At 32.6% G+C, this 23,761-nt stretch overlaps 2 protein-coding genes across 2 annotated transcripts; both read right to left on the bottom strand.

Annotated features, from left to right (window-relative positions):
• Nucleotides 1–18,868: 18,868 nt before the first annotated feature.
• On the bottom strand, nt 18,869–19,264 carry LOC139522660 (ankyrin homolog). Its single transcript, XM_071316127.1, has one exon. The coding sequence runs from the start codon at nt 19,262–19,264 to the stop codon at nt 18,869–18,871; it is 396 nt and encodes a 131-aa protein (XP_071172228.1).
• Nucleotides 19,265–19,282: 18 nt separating this feature from the next.
• Nucleotides 19,283–23,757, bottom strand: LOC139522658 (serine/threonine-protein phosphatase 6 regulatory ankyrin repeat subunit B-like). Its single transcript, XM_071316126.1, has one exon. The coding sequence runs from the start codon at nt 23,720–23,722 to the stop codon at nt 19,283–19,285; it is 4,440 nt and encodes a 1,479-aa protein (XP_071172227.1). The 5' UTR covers nt 23,723–23,757.
• Between the last annotated feature and the right edge of the window lie 4 nt (nt 23,758–23,761).

Raw genomic sequence — 23,761 nt, 5'->3', positions numbered from 1 at the left:
TCAAGAAAAGTTATTACGGACTGTTGATAATTTTTACGGCTTTCAAACGTTAAAGACTCGGCAATTTAGAACATGACATACAGGTACATTTACTGTACACACTCGTATATTATTTCATACTGTATGATGACCTCTATATGTTGTTCTTTGTTTTGTTTTGTTTGGTGGCTGCTGTTTCATTACACATACTCCTTAATATCCTTTAATTTACGTTTTTATCACTGAGAAAATCCGTTTTTGTTGATACGAATTTTAAAAAAGTTAGCGTCGATTGGACAGTAATCAAATTTGACACGCATTTCAATTTGAATTAGAATTTACGCTAGGACGTAAAACATTTCGATTGCGAATTAAACTAATTCGAATTACGTGTGAACTCAGCATTCTCCTGCAAACGGAACTTCTTTTTTTGTACATAAATTGAAGCACATAAATTATGCCGTTTCTTTTCTCGTTTGAGTTGTTTTACCTTGTCATTTCGGGTCCTTTTATAGCTGACTATGCGGTATGGGTTTTGCTCATTGTTGAAGACCGTACGGTGACCTATAGTTGTTAATTTCTGTGTCATGTTTGTCTCTTATTGAGAGTTGTCTAATTGACAATTATACCACATCTTCTGTTTTATGTGGTCAGAAAACAGAAGCAAAATCTTACAAAGGAGAATCTTCAATTTGCTAATGGATGCTTTTGTCCAGACAGAGAAACTATAATTTTGAAATTTTTGATTTGGCTAAAAAACGATTGAATTAATAGCGAGAGGACTGGATATATTACGATTAGTTGGGATTATAAAATCATTCTCTCATAGCGTAATTTTAATGGTAAATAACTATATATTTTTTTCACCACAGCGCGTACATAGAATACCGCATGTCCATTCCCCTGTCTGTCCTTCCGGACTTCTGGTTAATTAGATTTTTCAAGTGTACCATTCTTGCCAACTTTCTATAAAACTGATATCGTATGGACACGTTCGAATTGTATAGAAAATTGCATTGTATTTTCTGTCATTCCGTCATTTCTCTAATATATCTATAAAAAAAATAAAGAAAAAAATAAACAGCTGCGCTTCGAGCGCATGATACGCCCTTCGTCTTATGAAAAAAAAACCCAACATAATATGTGTTTTTAAAATAACACGTGGGTTGTACGGGAAGTCATGCTAGGTATATCCTGACTCATTCATTATTCTTGCTCAATAGGAAGTTTATATATATCACAACATGTTTTATATGATCCCCAAATTGAAGCTCAATAAAAATTCAAGAACTCAAAAATGAATTAAAGAATCATCACCAAAGTATACAGATCTTAAGAATAATTTAACTAAAAAGTATGTGAAGTTTTATGCAATAATTATAGATAGTTTCTGAGATACGGCGCGACATGTGAACCCCCACCCCCTTTTTGTCATAAACTCAATAACTCTAAAATCAAATTCTGAATCATTCTCAAAAGTATATACAAATTCTTCACAATTATATAACCAAGAAGTGTGTAAAGTTTTGAATAATAGTCATAAAACGTTTTCTAGATACAGCGCGAACTGTAAAAAAAAACTGTTCTAGTTACGAAGTCCTGTAACTCATAAAGTTCACCAAAAATGATACAGATCGTTTGACCATCATGACTGAAAAAAACCATGTTCAGTTTAATGATAATATGCCGTTAACATATTTACGACGGACAGACGGACGCGGGCATTTTTATACCATTATGTCCCGTCAAAATTTTTACGGGTGTATAAACATATTGTTTGCTATTGCCTTTTGTTAGATAAACTACGTGCAATGTGGAGGAAATAGAAACTTTGTTCTTTTATAAAAGTTGTATCATTGTTTGTATTAGCGGCATACCATTATTTTTTTTACATAAATAAATTGAATACATTGTTAGTTTAGAAAGGAAATTGACTTCTTCGTGTACATACATTTTCGGTATTAGTTTTAAAATATCATTGGTTTTCTGTGCTGTTACGTGTAATAAAAAATCGAATCCGGACCAAATCGTGGATGATGAATGATTCTAAAATTTTAATTGACAGGCATGATATTAGTAACACCAAAAGGGTCAGTCGTCTTGAGATTGCTCACTATACGATATTTGTTGAAGATCTCAAAGAAACAGTAATGTGTTTTATTTATTATTATGTTATTAGACTGTTATCCTGGTAGAATCAAATGCACTGACTAATATTAATGGCGTAGAAATTAGCATGCGGGAGAAACAGAAATTGGAGCATGGAAATTCCACATTACGTTTCTTATTACGGAAAATGACACGCATTACGTCCCGCAAAAAGTGACGTTTTGCGGGAATTCAAACGCTCAACGTCGCGCCAAGAGTTAACTCCCTTGAAACTGTATCGGATGCCCTTAAACGTAATAATTATTGATTTTCACTCAAGTTTCAATTGACGAAAAAGCATAATTTAACTGTTTATTTGATGGACATTGTAATGCAATGTGTATAACGGCAGTTGACAATGTGTTTGTATGTTAACTTCTGTAATTTTTTATTTTCAATCAATTGTCAAAGAAATTTAAAAAAAATCTTATTCTTGTAAATTATGTCATTATAGATATGCGAATTTGCATCTTCGGAAACTCTTTCAATCTCGGGAAACAGGTGCAAAACATTTTTTGTGGAAAAAAGAACTGACAACACATTTCAGGACGAATTACTGCATTGCGTTTCATATACATAGTGGCTAGTCATGATCATAAGTTTGGAACAAGTACTGTTAAAGAGGGAGCCCACTGGGTAACCCTATAAAACTGCCTCTGCATGTTACTGTAGCTGGTTTCAATCATCATAAACATATATAGGCATAAAAGAAACGTTAGCCAGTGTGTTATAAATTATCAATGCAAGCACATTTTTTTAATTGTACTAATAACATTACATCTTTAAATGCACTTTTGTTTCTTATCAGAGCACTTTCATCAATTTGTGCATGAATTTGATAGGGCAATTTTATAGTGTCAGCTCTCTGTCATACATGTCATACATGTATAACGGCCTCTCAAGTAGTCAGTCATGGAATTATTCCTGGTTATGTATTATTCACGTATAATACAGAAATTAACTTAAAGAGCGACGTGTCATATATCAAAGAAGACTATCTTTTTCTGATTGTACATTGATACACTTCATATGAGGTACGCAACAGCAGTTTACATCAAGTATTAAAACAAAGGTAATACTTTTCTGTTTGTAACTTTCATGCTTGGTAGGTCTAAACTGTAGTGTCTATAGATATTTATCAATAAATGTCTTTGTAAACATAACTAAAATGTTTCTTGTCTAACAGAAGATACTTTTTGTACAATTTTGCCTTGTACATGTATTGATTTTATAGCTCATAATTACGAATATACTGTATAATACATGTAAAACAATTTTTGTCTATCAAGATAAGAAATAACAATAGATTGAATAATTGCTTACATCAACATCATTTGTTTCTTTGGTGAACTGAGCGGTCTAAATTCCATTAGCAAGCATACCACATCCCGCATCTCTTAACTCTTATGTCTTAACTTCAAATTTGGTATAAAAACAATTTTTTGTGCATGTATTATGTTTCATGTAATAATATTTATTGACCTGCTATGCTGCATGGGTTTTGTTGATGGTGATTGACATACATTCATTGATTCAATCATTGTACATGTAGACTACTAGTTTTTAAAATCTTCATTTGATATTGAATGGATAGTTGTCTCATTTCAATCATATCCCATGTCTCCTTGCTTATTTTACTACACATACATGTACATCGTCAATATACACTCAACACCAAGCAGATTTGAAGTATTAAATGAATCTGGCATGTAATGGAATTTAAAAGAAGATGTTAAATGATTTATTTTTATATTAAAATATAGAAATAATCCAATTTAACCCAGGTATCACATGATCATCTATCAAGTCACTATCAAAGTTCCCTACACACAAAGCATAGCTTTCAGGTTTAGGTAGAAGAGATTAAATGTTAATGATCCAATGAAACATTGTTGGTATATCCTCCATAAATGATATTCAAAGGAACGTTCTGGTCAAAAGTGGCATTCAGTTGTACACTAGTATTTCTATTTCTATTTTAAGGCATGCCATATATATCATGTATATATGTTAGTCCACATGATAAGTGCATGAATGGCCAACTGCTGTTTGCACACAACTGCTTAGACTTTTTTGGGGACTTGAATCCTTGTGCCTAGACTTTTCTTCTTAACATTCACCAGTTTGAGCATTTTGGAAAATACTGAAAAAAAGGTGTAATATAGTTACATGTGGCAATAATAATACAATATCATATGGCTTAAACAATTCCAATATCAAATATGTCGTTAACAATAGCAATACTACCTCAAGATCTCTGCTCGAATAATTATATTTGCAAAATTTATGTTAGATTTCTATGGGTTTATGCAAATTCAGGAATAATTTATATTTGTAGCAATGTTTCTATTGTTTTAAAATAAAATATTTTGCAATATTGTAGGATCAAAAGATGTCGAGAACAAGCAAAAAAATCAAAAATAACAATAAAAGGAATAAATGTAAGATAACAGAATATCCTTTATATATTATATATATAAAACTCTAACTGGACTTGACTGAAGTATTAGTTTAGAGCAGTTCGGTCTAGAAAAGATAAAGCTCGGGTACATTTGTAATGCACAGGTTTAAAAAAATTATGACGTCTTGCTATTTTAATTATTTGCTTTGACACTGTTGCAGGAAAAAATCTTGCAAGGCTATTTTGATTTTTGCTTTGACACCATTGCAGGAAAACATCTTTCATTGCATTGTTGGATTTGAAGTTGTTGCAGGAAAACATTATTTAGCCTAGCAAAATGCCATAATTAACAGGCATAATAATTAATTGGACTTAAATTTGTAATGCATGTGATATGTGGTATAAACAGATAGAGAAGAAGGGAGTCCATAATAATAACATGCATAATAAAAGGGGGACAGTGATTTATAATGAAGACCAAAACAGCACTACCCAAACATCATTAAAGGCATTAAAGTAGATGAGCTGTGTTGGTGTATTATTATTTTGATGTCAGTAAAAATGTACATTCATTTGTACACAATGTACGTTCACAATTGTCAATACCATGATGCTGGTAAACACTGGGCTGAACATTTGAAAATATTACCATCCATGCATTGTCCCTTTCCACATCGGCAAAGGCAAATCTATGGAGTTTTCTATGGAACATGGCTAGTTAAAATTGATGTAAAACTATTTCAAAACACATGGTTTAACGATTTCATTTTGGTATAAACAGGAAGGAAGTATCAGATTATTATGACAACTGGATCCCCTCCCAATTTAGGCCTGGTAAATTGCTATTCATCTGAGAACCACATTGATGTTTAAAGACAGAAAAGCATCACAATTCCCTTATTTAGCGGTTTGAGCTTTCTTCAATACACTTTATCACCAATGTTTTACGTTTGTAAACATGTTTGAACAGTAATCTAGGCCAATTGAAGAACTTTATTCATTTTTCCCAAGCCACCCCCATTTTCGCTCCAGAACGCCATTTTTGTTGTAATCAACTCAAAAAAACGTAAAAAAAAAGGAAAACTAATGCACCAATCACTACGAAATTTACTCAATACACGAAGAAATCATATATATATCAGAAAATATAAATTTTATCACTCATCTCCGTTTTTTGAGGAAGGAGTATAAAAATAGAAAATGATGATAGGACCGCCCAATAGGCGGGATAGGGTGAGGTCACTTCGGTCAATATGCAAATTAATTCTATGGAGCCGTGTATTCTTACTGCGATCGTAAAAGTTATTCATAACACCAGAACCAATTTAAACTTCTTATTTCAAGCATAATATTTGATAAATATAGATTGTAGATACTTACATATCGATGTCTATTTGTTTAGGTGATGCAAATGTCAGCCATTCTTCTTCTTCTTCTTCTTTATGTAAATCCCTCCAGTGTTGGAGCACACACAGCTAGCTGTGTTTCCTTAACGGATTAGTTTTTAAAAATGTTATAATATCCACAAGTTATTCCAAATTGTAATGAAATCCTCCACCAGAACGTTGCACATGCACAAAATTTATTTACAGAAATGTACATATTATATACACGGATTACCCATTCATTATCCAGGTTCTGTTTTGTTCAGGTAGATTCCTCCGTTATCCAGGATGTAGATACGGTGATAAAAGTAATGTCTAGTTAAATAAGATCAATTAACTATTTTGGCTGTTGAATTCACTGGATAGAGTTAATGAATTAAAAGGTCTTCATTCATATGGGAGCCAAGAAGTGCAAGCTAAAATACTATGCATTTAGAGGATGCTACAGATGGTTATTTTCTATCTAATGTTGATATCTTTGTTAATAAGCAATGATATATTTTTGCGTTATAAGAGTTAGTTCTACATTGTACTCAAATTTTAAAGTCTTGCACAGTACACACGTTCAGGCTTGTATATATGGTGTATATTATAGTTAAGCAAGCAGATATTAACGTTCTAAATATTTATGCATAAACATCACACTAAAGTATTTTAATTACGGCAACTATTTTACTATTTATGATATATATCAGATATAGACACATGGTGGTAAATATTGTTATTAGTGTCTTTATGGGGAGCTGTGATACCCAGGGAAATGTTATATCTCGGTTGATAGTCTCTTTTTGTGAATTTCATAGCAGTATATTCTGGACATATTTTCAATCTTTCCAAGTATTTCTGGGTTGTTCGGTATAATGTTCAGATTTGCGAAGCTTTGACAGTCTACTATAAGTGTACATATTGCCTCACGGTTACTGAAGTGAGTTGCCCATGTTGATTCAGATATAATACTCACTATAAAGTTCTTAATTGGAGTATATAACGCTATCCTGATGTTCATATACAATGGACAAGTTGTTAACACATGACATAGGTCTTCGTTCTCAGTTCTACAGTTTGGACAAATCGGGTCTACTTCGGCCTGGTTAAATCTGTGTCTATGAGCTTGTAATAGATAGGTTCCCGTTAACATGCGGCTTTTTGTAATTGCTTTTCTAATGTCCGAGACTGATGAAGAAACTGTAGCCCAAACAGGATGTGTGACACCTATTGTTAAGTTCGAAATTGTTAAATTTTGTAGAGTTGATTTTTCTTCACATTCTAGGCGTAGTTTGTTAGTCCAATGACCGTTTATTGCTGATTTTGTCCGTTTTTTCCATTCTATTTTTGAATACTTCTTTTCGCATAATTCCAGAAAGAAAGGTAGGTTGTACATCTCTAAAATTTCTGCTGTTTTGGTGAAGAAGCTTGTTGATCTTCCGGACATATATTGACGCATAGCTAGTGATCTAATAGTTTCATTGTCGCTATTGAGCACACCAAATAAGAGGCTAAGTTGTCTTTTGTGAATTTCAGCAATAAGCGGTAGAGCTCCCAGAAGTAGGTATACTGATGCACATGCTGTCCTTTTCGGAAGAGACTGAAGTTTTCTCAAGGTATCGAGGTGGAAGCTTGAAAGAAGCGACATTTCTTTAGAATTCACATGTAGAGTTTCAAGCCCGTACAGTAGCCTTGGTAGGACGTATGCTTGATAGATCCTATATGAAGTTTTAGGATTTAAACCATTTGAGCCATGTACACCAGTCTTTATGAGAGAGTATAATGTTCTTCTGGCTAAACTTATGCGATCATCTACATTTATTCGGGTTTCATCTTTTGTTGATCTTGTTAGGCCTAGGTGGGTTGTACGATCCGTACAATTTAAATCATTGTTCCCCATTTTAAAAGCATCGCTATCTTCAGGATCTTTACGTTTATTTCCAGTCTTTATTATAACATTACTCTTTTGAGGATGGATGTTAAATCGATGGTCTTTTGAGTAATTATCGACAATATTCAGCATTTCTTGCATTTCTTCTCTATTGAGGGATAAAAGTACGATATCATCTGCGCAAGCAGGACATCCAACATAATTGTTGCCTATATGAGAACCTAGATTTCGTTTTTGCAGATCTAGAAGCAGTTCGTTTATGTAGGCCTTATATAGGTGAGTAGATAGGACACCTCCTTGTCGCACGCCCTGGTGTATTTCAAAGCTTGTACTTGTTTCTCCTTTCCATTTTACTGTTGATGTTACGCCGCTATATAGCTCCTCGATAATGTTCCACAAATTCAGATTTAGTCCGTAGTGATATAGCCTGTCCATCAGTATTACGTGACTTACAACATCAAATGCTTTTTGACTGTCGAGTGTTGTGACGAAAATGGTTTGTTTTCCTGTTATCTCTGAGCATGCCTCCGAAAGTATTAGGGCTGCCATGTTTGGAGATAGTCCTTGTGTAAAACCAAACTGTAAAGGAGATTGACCCGATTTCATTAAGTTAGATTTATCCAAAATGATATATTCAAATACTTTTCCAATAACTGATGTGACTGTTATACCACGGTAATTTTCTACCTCATAGAATGCCTTTCCTTTCTTCAGAATCGGAGATACTGTTCCGGTTTTAAACGTTGATGGTACTTTTTCCTCTAATAGAATTTGGTTAAATTATCCGAATCAGAGCTAGTTTAGCATTTTCCAGATGCATCACGGGTAATCTCACAAAATCTCGCGCCGCAGAAGATATTATACCACAGTCTGTGCAAAAGCCCACGAGATTCCAATCCTTCTTACTATACAAATCCTTGATGCAAAACATGAAAATTTCAAAATGATTTTTTGATGTTTTTTCCATGGAATGTTTTTGGTATTTGATCAAACATATAACAATGTTAACCTCTTCAATTTCCTAAACATTTTAAGTGTTAAGCTGTTGTTGATTCAGAAATACACGCCGCCGCTCGCAAAATTTCAAACTGCATTATCTCTCAAACGACAATAGATATCTCAAATCTGTTAAATGGTAAACGATCTACAGTTACAGGACAACATTATAGAAAAAGAATTGGGACAATTTTAAAGTTCACCAAGGTCACAATTAATCATCAAATATATGATGTAATACCAAACTTGAGAACCGGAAGTCGTAGAGACATGGGACTATCACCATTCAACTCAGGACCACTTGACCTTTCAAATATCACAAGGTCAAGGTCATAGTATAATGTGGAGGTCAAGGTGAAATTTCATCATGACCTGATATTGACCTCAAATTGAAGGTCTTGAATTACTGACCATCTTTGCAGTTTATAGTAGGTTGATATCTGTTACCTTTTAAAGAGATATACACAAAATACTATACTTTTAAGAATCATCCCGTTGTAACTTTTGAACAGACGGTTGGACATATTTTTTTATATAAAATGTAGAGCTCGTCGAGAGGAACATTTTATACGCTGTATGTATGCAGCAAAGTCTTATCGTTTTCCTAATATGTAAGCCTGAAATTGCAGCGAAATTTTATTTTGCACTCTGTGACCTTTGACCTTGGGTGCATATTGAAGGTCACATACATTAAAGAATATTGGTGAAGGTCCAAAGTCTCTACGATTTCCGGTTCTCGAAATACAATTTTTCAAGGGGAATAACTCCTTAATAGGGTTAATAATAAAACGATTGTCTTCTCTGATTTGGTTTCAATAATATATCCCCCAGAACTACAAATAAAACTAAATAAAACAGACACGGCTTCCTCTGTCTCATATTTAGACTGATGCTTCAAATTGGCATACGCGGTAATCTCAGTATGACAAACGAGACGATTTTATTTTGAAATTATCAATTTCCTCAACCTTAGTAGCAATATATCAACTTTTCTTGCATATGGGATACTCAGACTTTGTTAAACGTCACCATTGTCTAAGCAGAAAGTTGATGAACCAGTGGTATGTCAAAGAACATCTCGTCCTTTTTCTTAAAATGTGTATCGGAAGGTACCAAGACCTTATTGATAAATATTCCGTTTTATCTTCACAAATAACGGTCTTTTGTCTTGAGGTATATATTTTAGGTACTGACGTTTCTTGTCATCTTAATTTTAATTACATACAGTTCTTCAATTTGTCTTTGTGAATATTACTTTTACTGTTTAATCTTGTTTTGGTAATATCTATTTGGTGTTACTGGGTACTATTACCAGCCGTCATTGTGCTATTGCGCTATGGTAAGTTTTTGTATTCTCGTCTTTCATTTTTACAAATGTGCATATCTATATGTCTTTTTGTGGTTCTTTGTTGAAATATGTGTTTTTTTTAATTGTGATTAGGTTTTAACACAAGTGACTGCTGTTCCCCTATTGTCGACATTTTTACCTATTATAAAACAAAAACAAAGGCTATAGGGTATCCATCCATGACACAAAATCTGTAAATGCACAACACAAAAACATACAAAAAGCACAGGATCAGCACTTGTATTGCTCTTCTTCATCTCAAAGTCACTGCAAGGTTAAGACTGCCCATAACAATGGCTGAAGCAGAATTCTTTGCACAAAAAAAATGGATATACTTTGTAAGATGTCACACCACCCAATCGGGCCCGGTCGAAAAATAACATACTGGAAAGTAGTACGTATTTTAAACAAAATAGTTCCTACGCACGGATGTAAACTTTAACTATGTAGCATACATTTCGATAATTAAGGTATCAGATGAAATGCGAAGGACTAATGATCCTTTTAGAACATAGAATTTACTGATAATTTTAAATAAAACAAAAATCTATGATTTAATTCTTAAATTGAGGGCTCATATGTCTGTTTGTTTTATTTTCACATCGTTGTAAATACAATGAAATTTTATGCGGCGACTTTCATACAACACGAAAAAATGTCTGTACTAAGTCAGGAATATGACAGTTGTTATACATTCATTTGATGTGTTTGCGCTTTTGCCATTTGATAAGGGACGACCGTTCTGAATTTTCCTCGGAAAACTGTAATTTTGTTCTTTTACGTTTGATCATTGTAGGAAATAGTTGTAAAACTATAAGTAAAGATTAACAACAATAGTTTCGATTAACAAGTTTTGTTTTTATCTGAGCTATTTTTTTACAATCAACATGTGCAGAATATTGGATGTTAACAACTGAATAATTCTAAGAGTATTTATATAAGCAAAAACATTATATACAAGAGTTATGGGGCGATATAGTTCTGAAACAGCATTATTTGTTGACATTGATATTTCGACTGATTGTATCCATATATTGAAATGTGTAAGTTGACATCCTAGAGAAATGGACTTTGAGAGTTTATTAAGCATAAGACATTTACCGTTTATCAAAACTATAGATCTTTTGTGAGATTTCAAGAAATGATCACCTGAATAGTTTTTTGCCGAACTGAAAACTATAGATTTTTAATTGAATATTATAGAATCTTTTAAAGTGCTATTGAATTTTACAGCTGTTGAATACAATACCAGTTCAAAGGACCTAACAGTGTTTGTTTTTAAATAAATCTATTTTCTCTTTCTTTACAAAAAAAGTTTTTTCATACTAGACACTCTTCGTGTACACTTTTCGCTATAGTTGATATATCAAGCAGATTATTTTTAAATGAATCTTTACATTATGTAAATTCTTCTTCTTTGCATCCATTCAATCATTTAATTTATAGACATCACATTAAAATAATATGTTTGTCTTAATATTAATAAACTCATAATATAATAGACAATAGATTTTATTGTATGTTACTGTCTCATTTCTCTTCAGTTTCAATTATTTATTTTTTGGATGTAAAGCTGTTTTATGAATTTGACTGATATGATAATTTTGATTTATCAAATTTGCTCTTTTTCTCAATGACTAGATGTGTTGTCTGAATCTGAATCGGATTCTGATTGGCTGTTTGCACTGAAAGAGATAAAATCAGCATTACATTATTGTGCCCTATGGCTGGATCTGCAAAGGCGTAACAAAACCATTTGTTCAAACAAGCAGTACAGTAATTAGATGTTTGCCAAATGCGCACGCGTTCTACTGACCAAGTCATTTGCAATTTGGCATTCAAAAAGCTTATTGCCGTCTTGTAGGCATTTTTAATGCATTTTATTGTTTTGTGTGTGTCGTCTTGACCTTTATGAGGAACAAGGTACCAAGACCTTCTTGATAAATATTCAATTTCATCTTCACAAAAGCGGGACGAAAGGTACCTAAGGAACAGTTGAACTCCTGCTGGTGGAGATTTATTTCCCCGGGGGTATCACAAGCACAGTAGTCAGCACTATTTGTGCTGACATAAATTGATTTTTTTGAAATACTAAGGCTTTTCTACCTCAGGCATAGATTATCTTAGCTGTATTTTGGCAAAACTTTTAGGCATTTTGGTCCTAAATGCTCTTCAACTTCGTACTTTATTTGGCCTTTTTAACTTTTTTGGATTCGACCGTCACTGATGAGTCTTTTGTAGACGAAACGCGCGTCTGGCGTATATACTAAATTTAGTCCTGGTATCTATGATGAGTTTATTTACAACCACTGGGTCGATGCCACTGCTGGTGGAGATTTATTTCCACGAGGGTATCACAAGCCCAGCAGTCAGCACTATTTGTGCTGACATGCATTGTCGTTGATATGGTTATATTTATAAATTGACTGTTTACAAATTTTTGAAATACTAAGGCTGTTCTACCTCAGGCATAGATTACCTTAGCTGTATTTGGCAAAACTTTTAGGAATTTTGGTCCTCAATGCTCTTCAACTTCGTACTTTATTTGGCCTTTTTAACTTTTTTAGATTCGAGCGTCACTGATGAGTCTTTTGTAGACAAACGCGCGTCTGGCGTATATACTAAATTTAGTCCTGGTATCTATGATGAGTTTATATACTCATCAATTGAAAATAAACTGACAACGCCATGGCTAAAAATGAAAAAGACAAACAGACAAACAATACTACACATGACACAACAAAGAAAACTAAAGAATAAGCAACACAAACCCTACCAAAAAATAGAGGCGATCTCAGGTGCTCCGGATGGGTAAGCAGATCCTGCTCCACCTGTGGCACCCGTCGTGTTTCTTACGTGATAACAAATCTGGTAAATAGTCTAATTCGGTAGGTCACATTCATGAAAGGTGAGGGGATTGTAGTTAAGACGTAAGGAACATATCCGATATCATTTGTGAAACGGTTATTTCATAACGGTCAACCAACTCGTGATGGCGTCCGTAAAATTTACAAAGGAACGATTTCAACTTCACCATTTGGAACCCTTGGTTTAATAGCTTTCTTGTGAGCAGCAACCCTCTATCAAGAAAATCATGATAGGACATCACAAATGGTGCACTTTGGTCTTGACGTAGAGATTTTAGGTACTGACGTTTCTTATCATCTTAATAACGTACGATTCTTCAATTTGTCTTTGTGAATATTACCTTTAATGTTTAATCATGTTTTGGTAAAACCCATTTGATGTGGCTGGGTACTTATACCTACCGTCATTGTGCTATTGCGCTATGGTAAATTTTTGTATTCTTGTCTTTCAATTTGACGAATTTGCTTGTCTATATGTCTTTTTGTGATTCTTTCTTGAAATTTTGAAAAAAATCTTTATAGTGATTTAGATGATAACACAATGTTGACTTCTGTACCCCTATTTTTTGAATTTTTACCTATAACAATACAAAAACAAAGGCTATGGGGTATCCATCCTTGACACACACTCAATAAATGCACAACATAAAAACATACAAAAAGCAAATGAACAACACTTGTATTGCTCTTCGTCATCTCAAAGTCACAGTGAGACATCAACTGGAATCAAACTCTCACCTCAATGTAAGGTAAAGACGACCCATAAGAATGGCTTAAGTGGAATTCTTTGCACAAATGATTTGGATATACTTTGTAAGATGTGACACCAAACAATCGGGCCCGGTCGAAAAATAACATACTGGAAAGTAGTACATATTTAAAACAAAATAGTTCCTACGCACAGGTGTAAACTTAAACTATGTAGTATATATTTTGCATATAAAGGTATCAGATGAAAGGCGAAGGACAAATGATACTTTTAGAACATAGAATTTACTGATAATTTTGAATAATACAAAAATCTATGATTTAATTCATAAATTGAGGGTACATATGTCTGTTTGTTTTGTTTTCACATCGTCGGGAATACAATGAAATTTTATGCGACTGTCATGCAAGGGAGAGGTTTATCACAAGCCTAGTCGTCAGCACTTTTTGTGCTGACATGAATTGTCATTGATTTGATAATATTTATAAATTTACTGTTTACAGATTTTTGAATTTTTTGAAATACTAAGGCTTTTCTACCTTAGGCATAGATCACCTTAGCGGTATTTGGCAAAACTTTTAGGAATTTTGGTTCTCAATGCTCTTCAACTTCGTACTTTATTGGGCCTTTTAAACTTTTTTTGGATTCGAGCGTCACTGATGAGTCTTTTGTAGACGAAACGCGCGTCTGGGTAACATACTCAATTTAGTCCTGGTATCTATGATGAGTTTATTTATTATCTACCTAAAACATGTATAAAACCAGGTTTAATTCACCATTTTCTACATTAAAAAATGTCTGTACTAAGTCAGGACTATGGCAGTTGTTATACATTCGTTTTATGTGTTTGCGCTTTTGTCATTTGATAAGGGACGACTGTTCTGAATTTTCCTCGGAGAGCTAGGTATTTTTGTTGTTTTACGTTTGATCATTGTAGGAAATAGATGTAAACATGTATGTAAATAACAACAACAACAATAGTTTTGATTAACAAGTTTTGTTGTTATCTGAGCTATTTTTTACAATCAACATGTGCATAATATGGGATATTAACAACTGAATAGTTCTAGGAGAATTCATATTAGCAAAAACATTATATACAATAATAATAATAATAATAATAATAATAATAATAATTATAATAATAATAATAATAATAATAATAATAATAATAATAATAATAATAATAATAATAATAATATCTTTATTTAAAGAGAGTAGCTCATTTGGATTAAAACAATTTTCAATAAGGCTCTCTACATATACAATGTTAACAATATGAATAAAATAATAATTAATCTACTATAACACACATGTAAACAATAGACCTATATAAAGTAATATAACAACAACAACAAAAACAACTATGGTATACATTGTGCCTTAACTTATAAATTCAACACTTTTAAAAATAAAATGACTTGTAAGAGTTTTTGAATGCAGATATACCTTTTGATTTTTTAATTTCACTGGACAGTGAATTCCACATTTTTGGACCACTAAAAGAAAAACTTGATTTGTATAATTCTGTATTTGATTTAGGGACAATAAAATTATCCGATGATGAAAGCCGAGTATTGTACGATTGTTTACTACTTGTAGGCACAATAAGATTGGATAAATATTTTGGTGCCAGTTGGTGTTTTGATTTATACATTAATAATGATTTGTGGTCAAATATTCTCTTAGTAACAGGAATAATTCCAGATTCCTTAAATAGTTCAAAAGATGGTTTACGAATATCGTGTTCGTTAAAAATAATTCTAGCTGCCCTTTTTTGCAATTTTAGTAAACTGTCAACTAAAAACTTGTTACAGTTTCCCCATACTGAACAGCAGTAATCCAAATGTGGAAGAATATACGCATTGTAAAATAGAATTCGTGCATTGTGATTCAAGTATTTCTTGATTCTTTTTAATAAAGCTAATGAAGAATTAACTTTTTGATTATATGATTAATTTGATCATACCAAGAAAGAGTTTTGTCAACAAAAATACCCAGGACTTTTTCACAGTGACTTTCATTAACCTTTTGGCCATTAATGGATACATTTAATGTGTCATTACACATCACAGACAGTTTTTGTTTTGAACCTATACACATTGTCTTAGTTTTTGACACATTAACTAACATTTTGTTTTCATCAACCCATTGACAAATATTTTCTAATACAACATTGAGTGTCTGAATAATATACCTTTTGTCTTTTCCAATTACAGAAATAGTGCTATCATCAGCAAAAAGATCAAGATTAGGATTAGGATTACACAAAGGCAAATCATTAATAAATATTAAGAATAATATAGGACCTAAAACGGACCCTTGAGCTACACCTGCTTTTAATGTAGATACATCTGAAAAAGTATTTGAAATTGATACTACTTGATGTCTATCAGCTAAATACGAAGTAAACCAATGAATTGAATACAAGAGTTATGGGACGATATAGTTTTGACACAGCATTATTTTTTGACATTGATATTTCGACTGATTGTACCCATATATGGAAATTTGTAAGTTGACATCCTAGAGAAATGGACTTTGAGAGTTTATTAAGCATAACCAGTTATCAAAGGTACCAGGATTATAGTTAAGTACGCCAGACGCGCGTTTCGTCTACATAAGACTCATCAGTGACGCTCATATCAAAATAGTTATCAAGCCAAACACGTAAAAAATTGGAAGAGCATTGAGGATCCATAATTCCAAAAAGTTGTGCCAACAACGGCTAAGATAATATATGCATGGAGTAAGAAAATCCTTAGTTTTTCGATAAATTTAAAGTTTTGTAAACAGGAAATATTTTATAAAAATGACCACATAATTGATATTCATGTCAACACCGAAGTGCTGACTACTGGCTGGTGATACCATCGGGACGAAACGTCCACCAGCACACATTTACCGTTTATAAAAACTATATATTTTTTGTGAGATTTCAAGGAATGCTCACCTGAATAGTTGCCGAACTAATAACGATATATTTTAAGTGAATACTATAGGACATATCAACAGAATATTTTACAGAACTATTGCTTTTTTTTTTTTTACAGTTGATGAATACAAATCCAGTTAAAAGGACATAACAGTGTTTGAATTTAGATAAAGTTCTTTTCTCTTTATTTACAAAAACGTTTTCAATTACTAAACAGTCTTCGTTTAGAGGTTTAGCTATAGTTGAAATATTTTACAGATTTTTAGATAACTGTTTACATGTATGTAATTTCTTCTTCTTTGAATGCATTCAATCATTTATAAAGACATCACATTCAAAAACTATGTTTATATTAATATTAATAAAGTCATAATTTAATAAACACAGTCTATGGTTATTTTATAAAGCAAACACAAATATGAAATACATATTGAATGAAATTAAAAACATACAAATGTAAAGTGAAAGTTTCTTTTCTTTTTAACAGGAATTTAACATACTGTTGTTTTTTCTTTCTCTTTCTTTCTTGCAGGTCATCAGTAGGAGTTTTTTTGTTTATTGACTTTTTTGTTTCACTATTTTGTGCTTGAGTACGAGATCTTAAAGCTTCGTTTAAGAAGTGTTGCTTGCTTTGCTGAGCGATAGAAGGCAGTTGTTTGACCTTTTGAACTTTAAGTTGTTTAGCTTTTATAAACTGCCTCTTTTCATCTGTGGAAACAGCTTTCTCGTGGTTTTTTTTTTTTTGGCTTGATTGATTTTATTGCATGTTACTGTCTTATTTCATTTCAGTTTCAATTATTTGTGTTTGGATGAAAGTTGTTTTATGAATTTGAATGATCTAATAATTTGGGTTTATCAAATTTGCTAATTTTCCCGATGACTAGATGTGCCGTTTGAGTCTGAATCGGGTTCTGATTGGCTATCTGCACTGAAAGAGACAAAATCAGCATTACATAGTTGTGCCCCGTGGCTGGATTTCCAAAGGCGTAACAAATCCAGTCGTTCAAAAAAGCAGTACAGTAATAAGATGTTTGCCAAATGCCGCCGCACGTTCTACTGACCCAGTCATTTGCAATTGGGTATTCAAAAAGCTTATTCCCCTCATGTATACATTTTTATGCATTTGATTGTTTTGTGTGTCTTCTTGACACATGTGGAGAACAATCGCTCTATATTTACCAATAAGAAGTGCTGGGATCGGACCATAAGTAGCAATGCGATCTCCTGTCTGACAGTTTGTTAATCGCCCATCAATTCTAAACCTCTCTCTATTTATTTTTATGTACATTGCAATTTTTTCCCTCTAAAGCTATCTAGATTTTTTCATTGTCTGATTAAAATGTTCTGTTTTTGACTTTCATTCCAATGTCTTCAGTCTGCCCTTCAAATTGCACTCAAACGTTTTTGAACACCAGTAAAAAATGTCAAATAAAGTCACATCAAATAAAAACTAGCGAAATTGCTACCTATAATATCGATATTTCTCATTTATTATCCAGGAGCTCTGTCTACCGTAGGTAGAGCAAGGGTGCGATTTTTGTGTGTCCGTTAGCACAATCACGCATAAAGTGTCGGTTTAGCATTTTTACATTTGTTATAATATACTTCACTGTCGAACATTATCATGACTACGTCAGTACACCTCTGTCTAGCAACAGGTTTACTATTTATGTATGTCCATAAGCACAGGCCGATATCAAAGGTGTCTGATCATCACTTTCACTTCTATTATAATCTACTCCTTTGTCTAAAAATATTACTACGATTTCTAAATGACCATGTCAACAAGCACATATTAAAGGTGTCTGATTATCCTTGTTACATTGATTATAACAATATCTTTGTGTCCATTGGCACAAGCGCAATTTAAAGGTGACTGTCCATCCTTATCACATTTATTATAATCGACTCCTCTGTCTAACAAAATGTTTACTATTTCTGTTTGTCTATGTATACAGGTGTACATTAAAGGTGTCTGTGCAACATTGTCACATTCATTATAATCTACTCCTCTGTCTAACAACATATTTACTGCTTTTGTTTGTCCATTGGCACACACACACATTAAAGGTGTTTTTCATTTTTGTCCCGTATCTCATTATCAACTCCTCTGTCTAACAGCATTTTAACTATTTTTGTACATCAATTTTCACAAGCGCACATTAAAAGGTGACTGTCCATCATTGTTACATTTATTATAATCTACTCCTTTGTCTAACAACATTTAAACTATTTCTGTAAATCCTTTTTTACAAGCCCACATTGAAGGTGTCTGTCCATCATTGTTACATTTATCATAATCTACTCCTTTGTCTAACAACATTTTAACTATTTCTGTAAATCCTTTTTTACAAGCCAACATTAAAGGTGTCTGTTCATCATTGTTACATTTATCATAATCTCCTCCTTTGTCTAACAACATTTTAAATATTTGTGTATGTCCAATGGCACAGGCAAATATTAAAGGTGACCACTCATGAATGTTACTTTGATTATAATCTGCTCCTCTGTCTAACAATATTTTCACTATTTCTATATATCCATTTTTACAAGCGCACATTAAAGGTGACTGTCCATCATTGTCACATTTATCATAATCTACTCCTTTGTCTAACAACATTTTAACTATTTCTATATATCAATTTTCACAGGCGACCATTAAAGGTGACTGTCCATCATAGTCACATTTATTATAATCTACTCCTTTGTCTAACAACATTTTAACTATTTCTTTATATCCATTTTCATAAGCGCACATAAAAGGTGACTGTCCATAATTGTTACATTTATTATAATCTACTCCTTTGTCTAACAACATTTTAACTATTTTTGTAAATCCTTTTTTACAAGCCAACATTAAAAGTGTCTGTCCATCATTGTCACATTTATCATAATCTACTCCTTTGTCTAACAACATTTTAACTATTTCTATATATCCATTTTCACAAGCGCACATTAAAGGTGACTGTCCATCATTGTTACATTTATTATAGTCTACTCCTTTGTCTAACAACATTTTAACTATTTCTGTACATCCATTTGTACAAACGCACACAAAAGGTGACTGTCCATCATTGTTACATTTATTATAATCTACTCCTCTGTCTAACAACATATTTACTGCTTTTGTGTGTCCATTGGCACACGCACACATTAAAGGTGTCTTTTCATTTTCGTCCCATATCTCATAATCAACTCCTCTGTCTAACAACATTTCAACTATTTCTGTACATCCATTTTCACAAGCGAACATTAAAGGTGACTTTCCAACATTGTTACATTTATCATAATCCACTCCTTTGTCTAACAACATTTTAACTATTTGTGTATGTCCAATGGCACAGGCAAATATTAAAGGTGACCATTCATGAATGTTACTTTGATTATAATTTGCCCCTCTTTCTAACAACATTTTAACTATTTTTATATCTCCATTTTCACAAGCGCACATTAAAGGTGACTGTCCATCATTGTCACATTTATCATAATCTACTCCTTTGTCTAACAACATTTTAACTATTTCTTTATATTCCTTTTTAAAAGCGCACATAAAGGGTGACTGTCCATCATTGTTACATTTATCATAATCTACTCCTTTGTCCAACAACATTTTAACTATTTCTATATATCCATTTTCACAAGCGCACATTAAAGGTGACTGTCCATCATTGTCACATTTATTATAATCTGCTCCTCTGTCTAACAACATTTTAACTATTTTTATATATCCAGTTTCACAAGCGCACATTAAAGGTGACTGTCCATAATTGTCATATTTATCATAATCTACTCCCTTGTCTAACAACATTTTAACTATTTGTGTAAATCCTTTTTTACAAGCCCACATTAAAGGTGTCTGTTCATCATTGTTACATTTATCATAATCTACTCCTTTGTCTAACAACATTTTAACTATTTCTTTATATCCATTTTCACAAGCGCACATTAAAGGTGACTGTCCATCATAGTCACATTTATTATAATCTACTCCTTTGTCTAACAACATTTTAACTATTTCTTTATATCTATTTTCACAAGCGCACATTAAAGGTGACTGTCCATCATAGTCACATTTATTATAATCTACTCCTTTGTCTAACAACATTTTAACTATTTCTTTATATCCATTTTCATAAGCGCACATAAAAGGTGACTGTCCATAATTGTTACATTTATTATAATCTACTCCTTTGTCTAACAACATTTTAACTATTTTTGTAAATCCATCTTTACAAGCCAACATTAAAGGTGTCTGTTCATCATTGTTACATTTATCATAATCTCCTCCTTTGTCTAACAACATTTTAACTATTTGTGTATGTCCAATGGCACAGGCAAATATTAAAGGTGACCACTCATGAATGTTACTTTGATTATAATCTGCTCCTCTGTCTAACAACATTTTCACTATTTCTAGATATCCATTTACACAAGCGCACATTAAAGGTGACTGTCCCTTTTTGTCACATTTATCATAGTCTACTCCTTTGTCTAACAACATTTTAACTATTTCTATATATCCATTTACACAAGCGCACATTAAAGGTGACTGTCCATATTTGTTACATTTATTATAATCTACTCCTTTGTCTAACAACATTTTAACTATTTCTTTATATCCATTTTCATAAGCGCACATAAAAGGTGACTGTCCATAATTGTTACATTTATTATAATCTACGCCCCTGTCTAACAACATATTTACTGCTTTTGTGTGTCCATTGGCACACGCACACATTAAAGGTGTCTTTTTATTTTTGTCCCATATCTCATAATCAACTCCTCTGTCTAACAGCATTTCAACTATTTCTGTATGTCCATATTCAAAAGCGCACATTAAAGGTGATTCTCCAGCATTGTTACATTTATCATAATCTGCTCCTTTGTCTAACAACATTTTAACTATTTGTGTATGTCCAATGGCACAGGTAAATATTAAAGATGACCATCCATTATTGTCACATTTATTATAATCTGCTCCTCTGTCTAACAAAATTTTAACTATTTCTTTATATGCATTTGCACAAGCGCACATAAAGGGTGACTGTCCATCATTGTCACATTTATCATAATCTACTCCTTTGTCTAACAACATTTCAACTATTTCTTTATGTTTATTTGCACAAGCACGCATAAAGGGTGACTGTCCATCATTGTTACATTTATCATAATCTGCTCCTTTGTCTAACAACATTTTAACTATTTCTGTATATCCTTTTTTACAAGCCCACATTAAAGGTGACTGTCCATTATTGTCACATTTATTATAATCTACTCCTTTGTCTAACAACATTTTAACTATTTCTGTATATCCTTTTACACAAGCCCACATTAAAGGTGACTGTCCATCATTGTCACATTCATTATAATCTACTACTTTGTCTAACAACATTTTAACTATTTCTGTATATCCCTGTTCACAAGCCCACATTAAAGGTGGCTGTCCAACATTGTCACATTTATTATAATTTACTCCTTTGTCTAACAAGATTTTAACTATTTCTGTATATCCCTGTTCACAAGCCCACATAAAAGGTGACTGTCCATCATAGTCACATTTATCATAATCTACTCCTTTGTCTAACAACATTTTAACTATTTCTTTATATCCATTTTCGTAAGCGCACATAAAAGGTGACTGTCCATCGTTGTTACATTTATTATAATCTACTCCTTTGTCTAACAAAATTTTGACTATTTCTGTAAATCCTTTTTTACAAGCCAACATTAAAGGTGTCTGTTCATCATTGTTACATTTATCATAATCTCCTCCTTTGTCTAAAATCATTTTAACTATTTGTGTATGTCCAATGGCACAGGCAAATATTAAAGGTGACCATTCATGAAAGTTACTTTGATTATAATCTGCTCCTCTGTCTAACAACATTTTAACTATTTCTAAATATCCATTTTCACAAGCGCACATGAAAGGTGACTGTCCATAATTGTCACATTTATCATAATCTACTCCTTTGTCTAACAACATTTTAACTATTTCTTTACATCCATGTTCACAAGCGCACATGAAAGGTGACTGTCCATCATTGTTACATTTATTATAATCTACTCCTTTGTCTAACAACATTTTCACTAATTCTGTATATCCTTTTTCACAAGCCCACCTTAAAGGTGACTGTCCAACATTGTCACATCTATTATAATCTACTCCTTTGTCTAACAACATTTTAACTATTTCTTTATTTCCACTTTCACAAGCGCACATAAAAGGTGACTGTCCATCATTGTTACATTTATTATAATCCACTCCTTTGTCAAACAACATTTCAACTATTTCTGTAAATCCTTTTTTACAAGCCCACATAAAAGGTGACTGTCCATCATTGTTACATTTATTATTATCTACTCCCTTGTCTAATAACATTTTAACTATTTCTGTATATCTTTTTTTACAAGCCCACATTAAAGGTGTCTGTTCATCATTGTTACATTTATCATAATTTGCTCCTCCTTCCAACAACAACCTTACTATATCTGTATGTCCATTTTTACAGGCAAACATTAACGGTGAACTACCATCTTTGTTACATTTATCACAATCTGCTCCTTTGTCCAACAGCATCACTACAATTTCTGTATGTCCTTTGTCGCAAGCATACATTAAATGTGACCAACCACATTTGTCACTTTTATCATAATTCGCTCTTCTGTCTAACAAAATCCGAGCTATTTCTATGTGTTCTTTGTTACAGGCAAACATTAATGGTGTCCAACCATCTTTATCACATTTTTCATAATCTGCTCCTCTATCTAACAACATCCTTACTATTGTCGTTAATCCATTATCACAGGCAAACATTACAGGTGACCTCTCATGTTTATCACAATTATTAAAATCTGATCCTTTATCTAACAACATCCTTACTATTTCGGCATCTCCAGTTTTACAAGCAAACATTAAAGGCGAGCTTGCATTATTGTTACATCTATCATATTCTGCTCCTCTATCCAACAACATTCTTACTATTTCTGTATGTCCATTTCTACAGGCAAACATTAAAGGGGAACTACCATCTTTGTTACATTTATCAAAATCTGCTCCTTTGTCCAACAGCATCATTACAATTTCTGTATGTCCTTTGTCGCAAGCATACATTAA

This window comes from Mytilus edulis, chromosome 5 (assembly GCF_963676685.1).
Source record: "Mytilus edulis chromosome 5, xbMytEdul2.2, whole genome shotgun sequence".
In the NCBI taxonomy this organism is placed as follows: Eukaryota; Metazoa; Mollusca; class Bivalvia; order Mytilida; family Mytilidae; genus Mytilus; species Mytilus edulis.
This window is presented reverse-complemented; position numbering and strand designations above follow the sequence as displayed.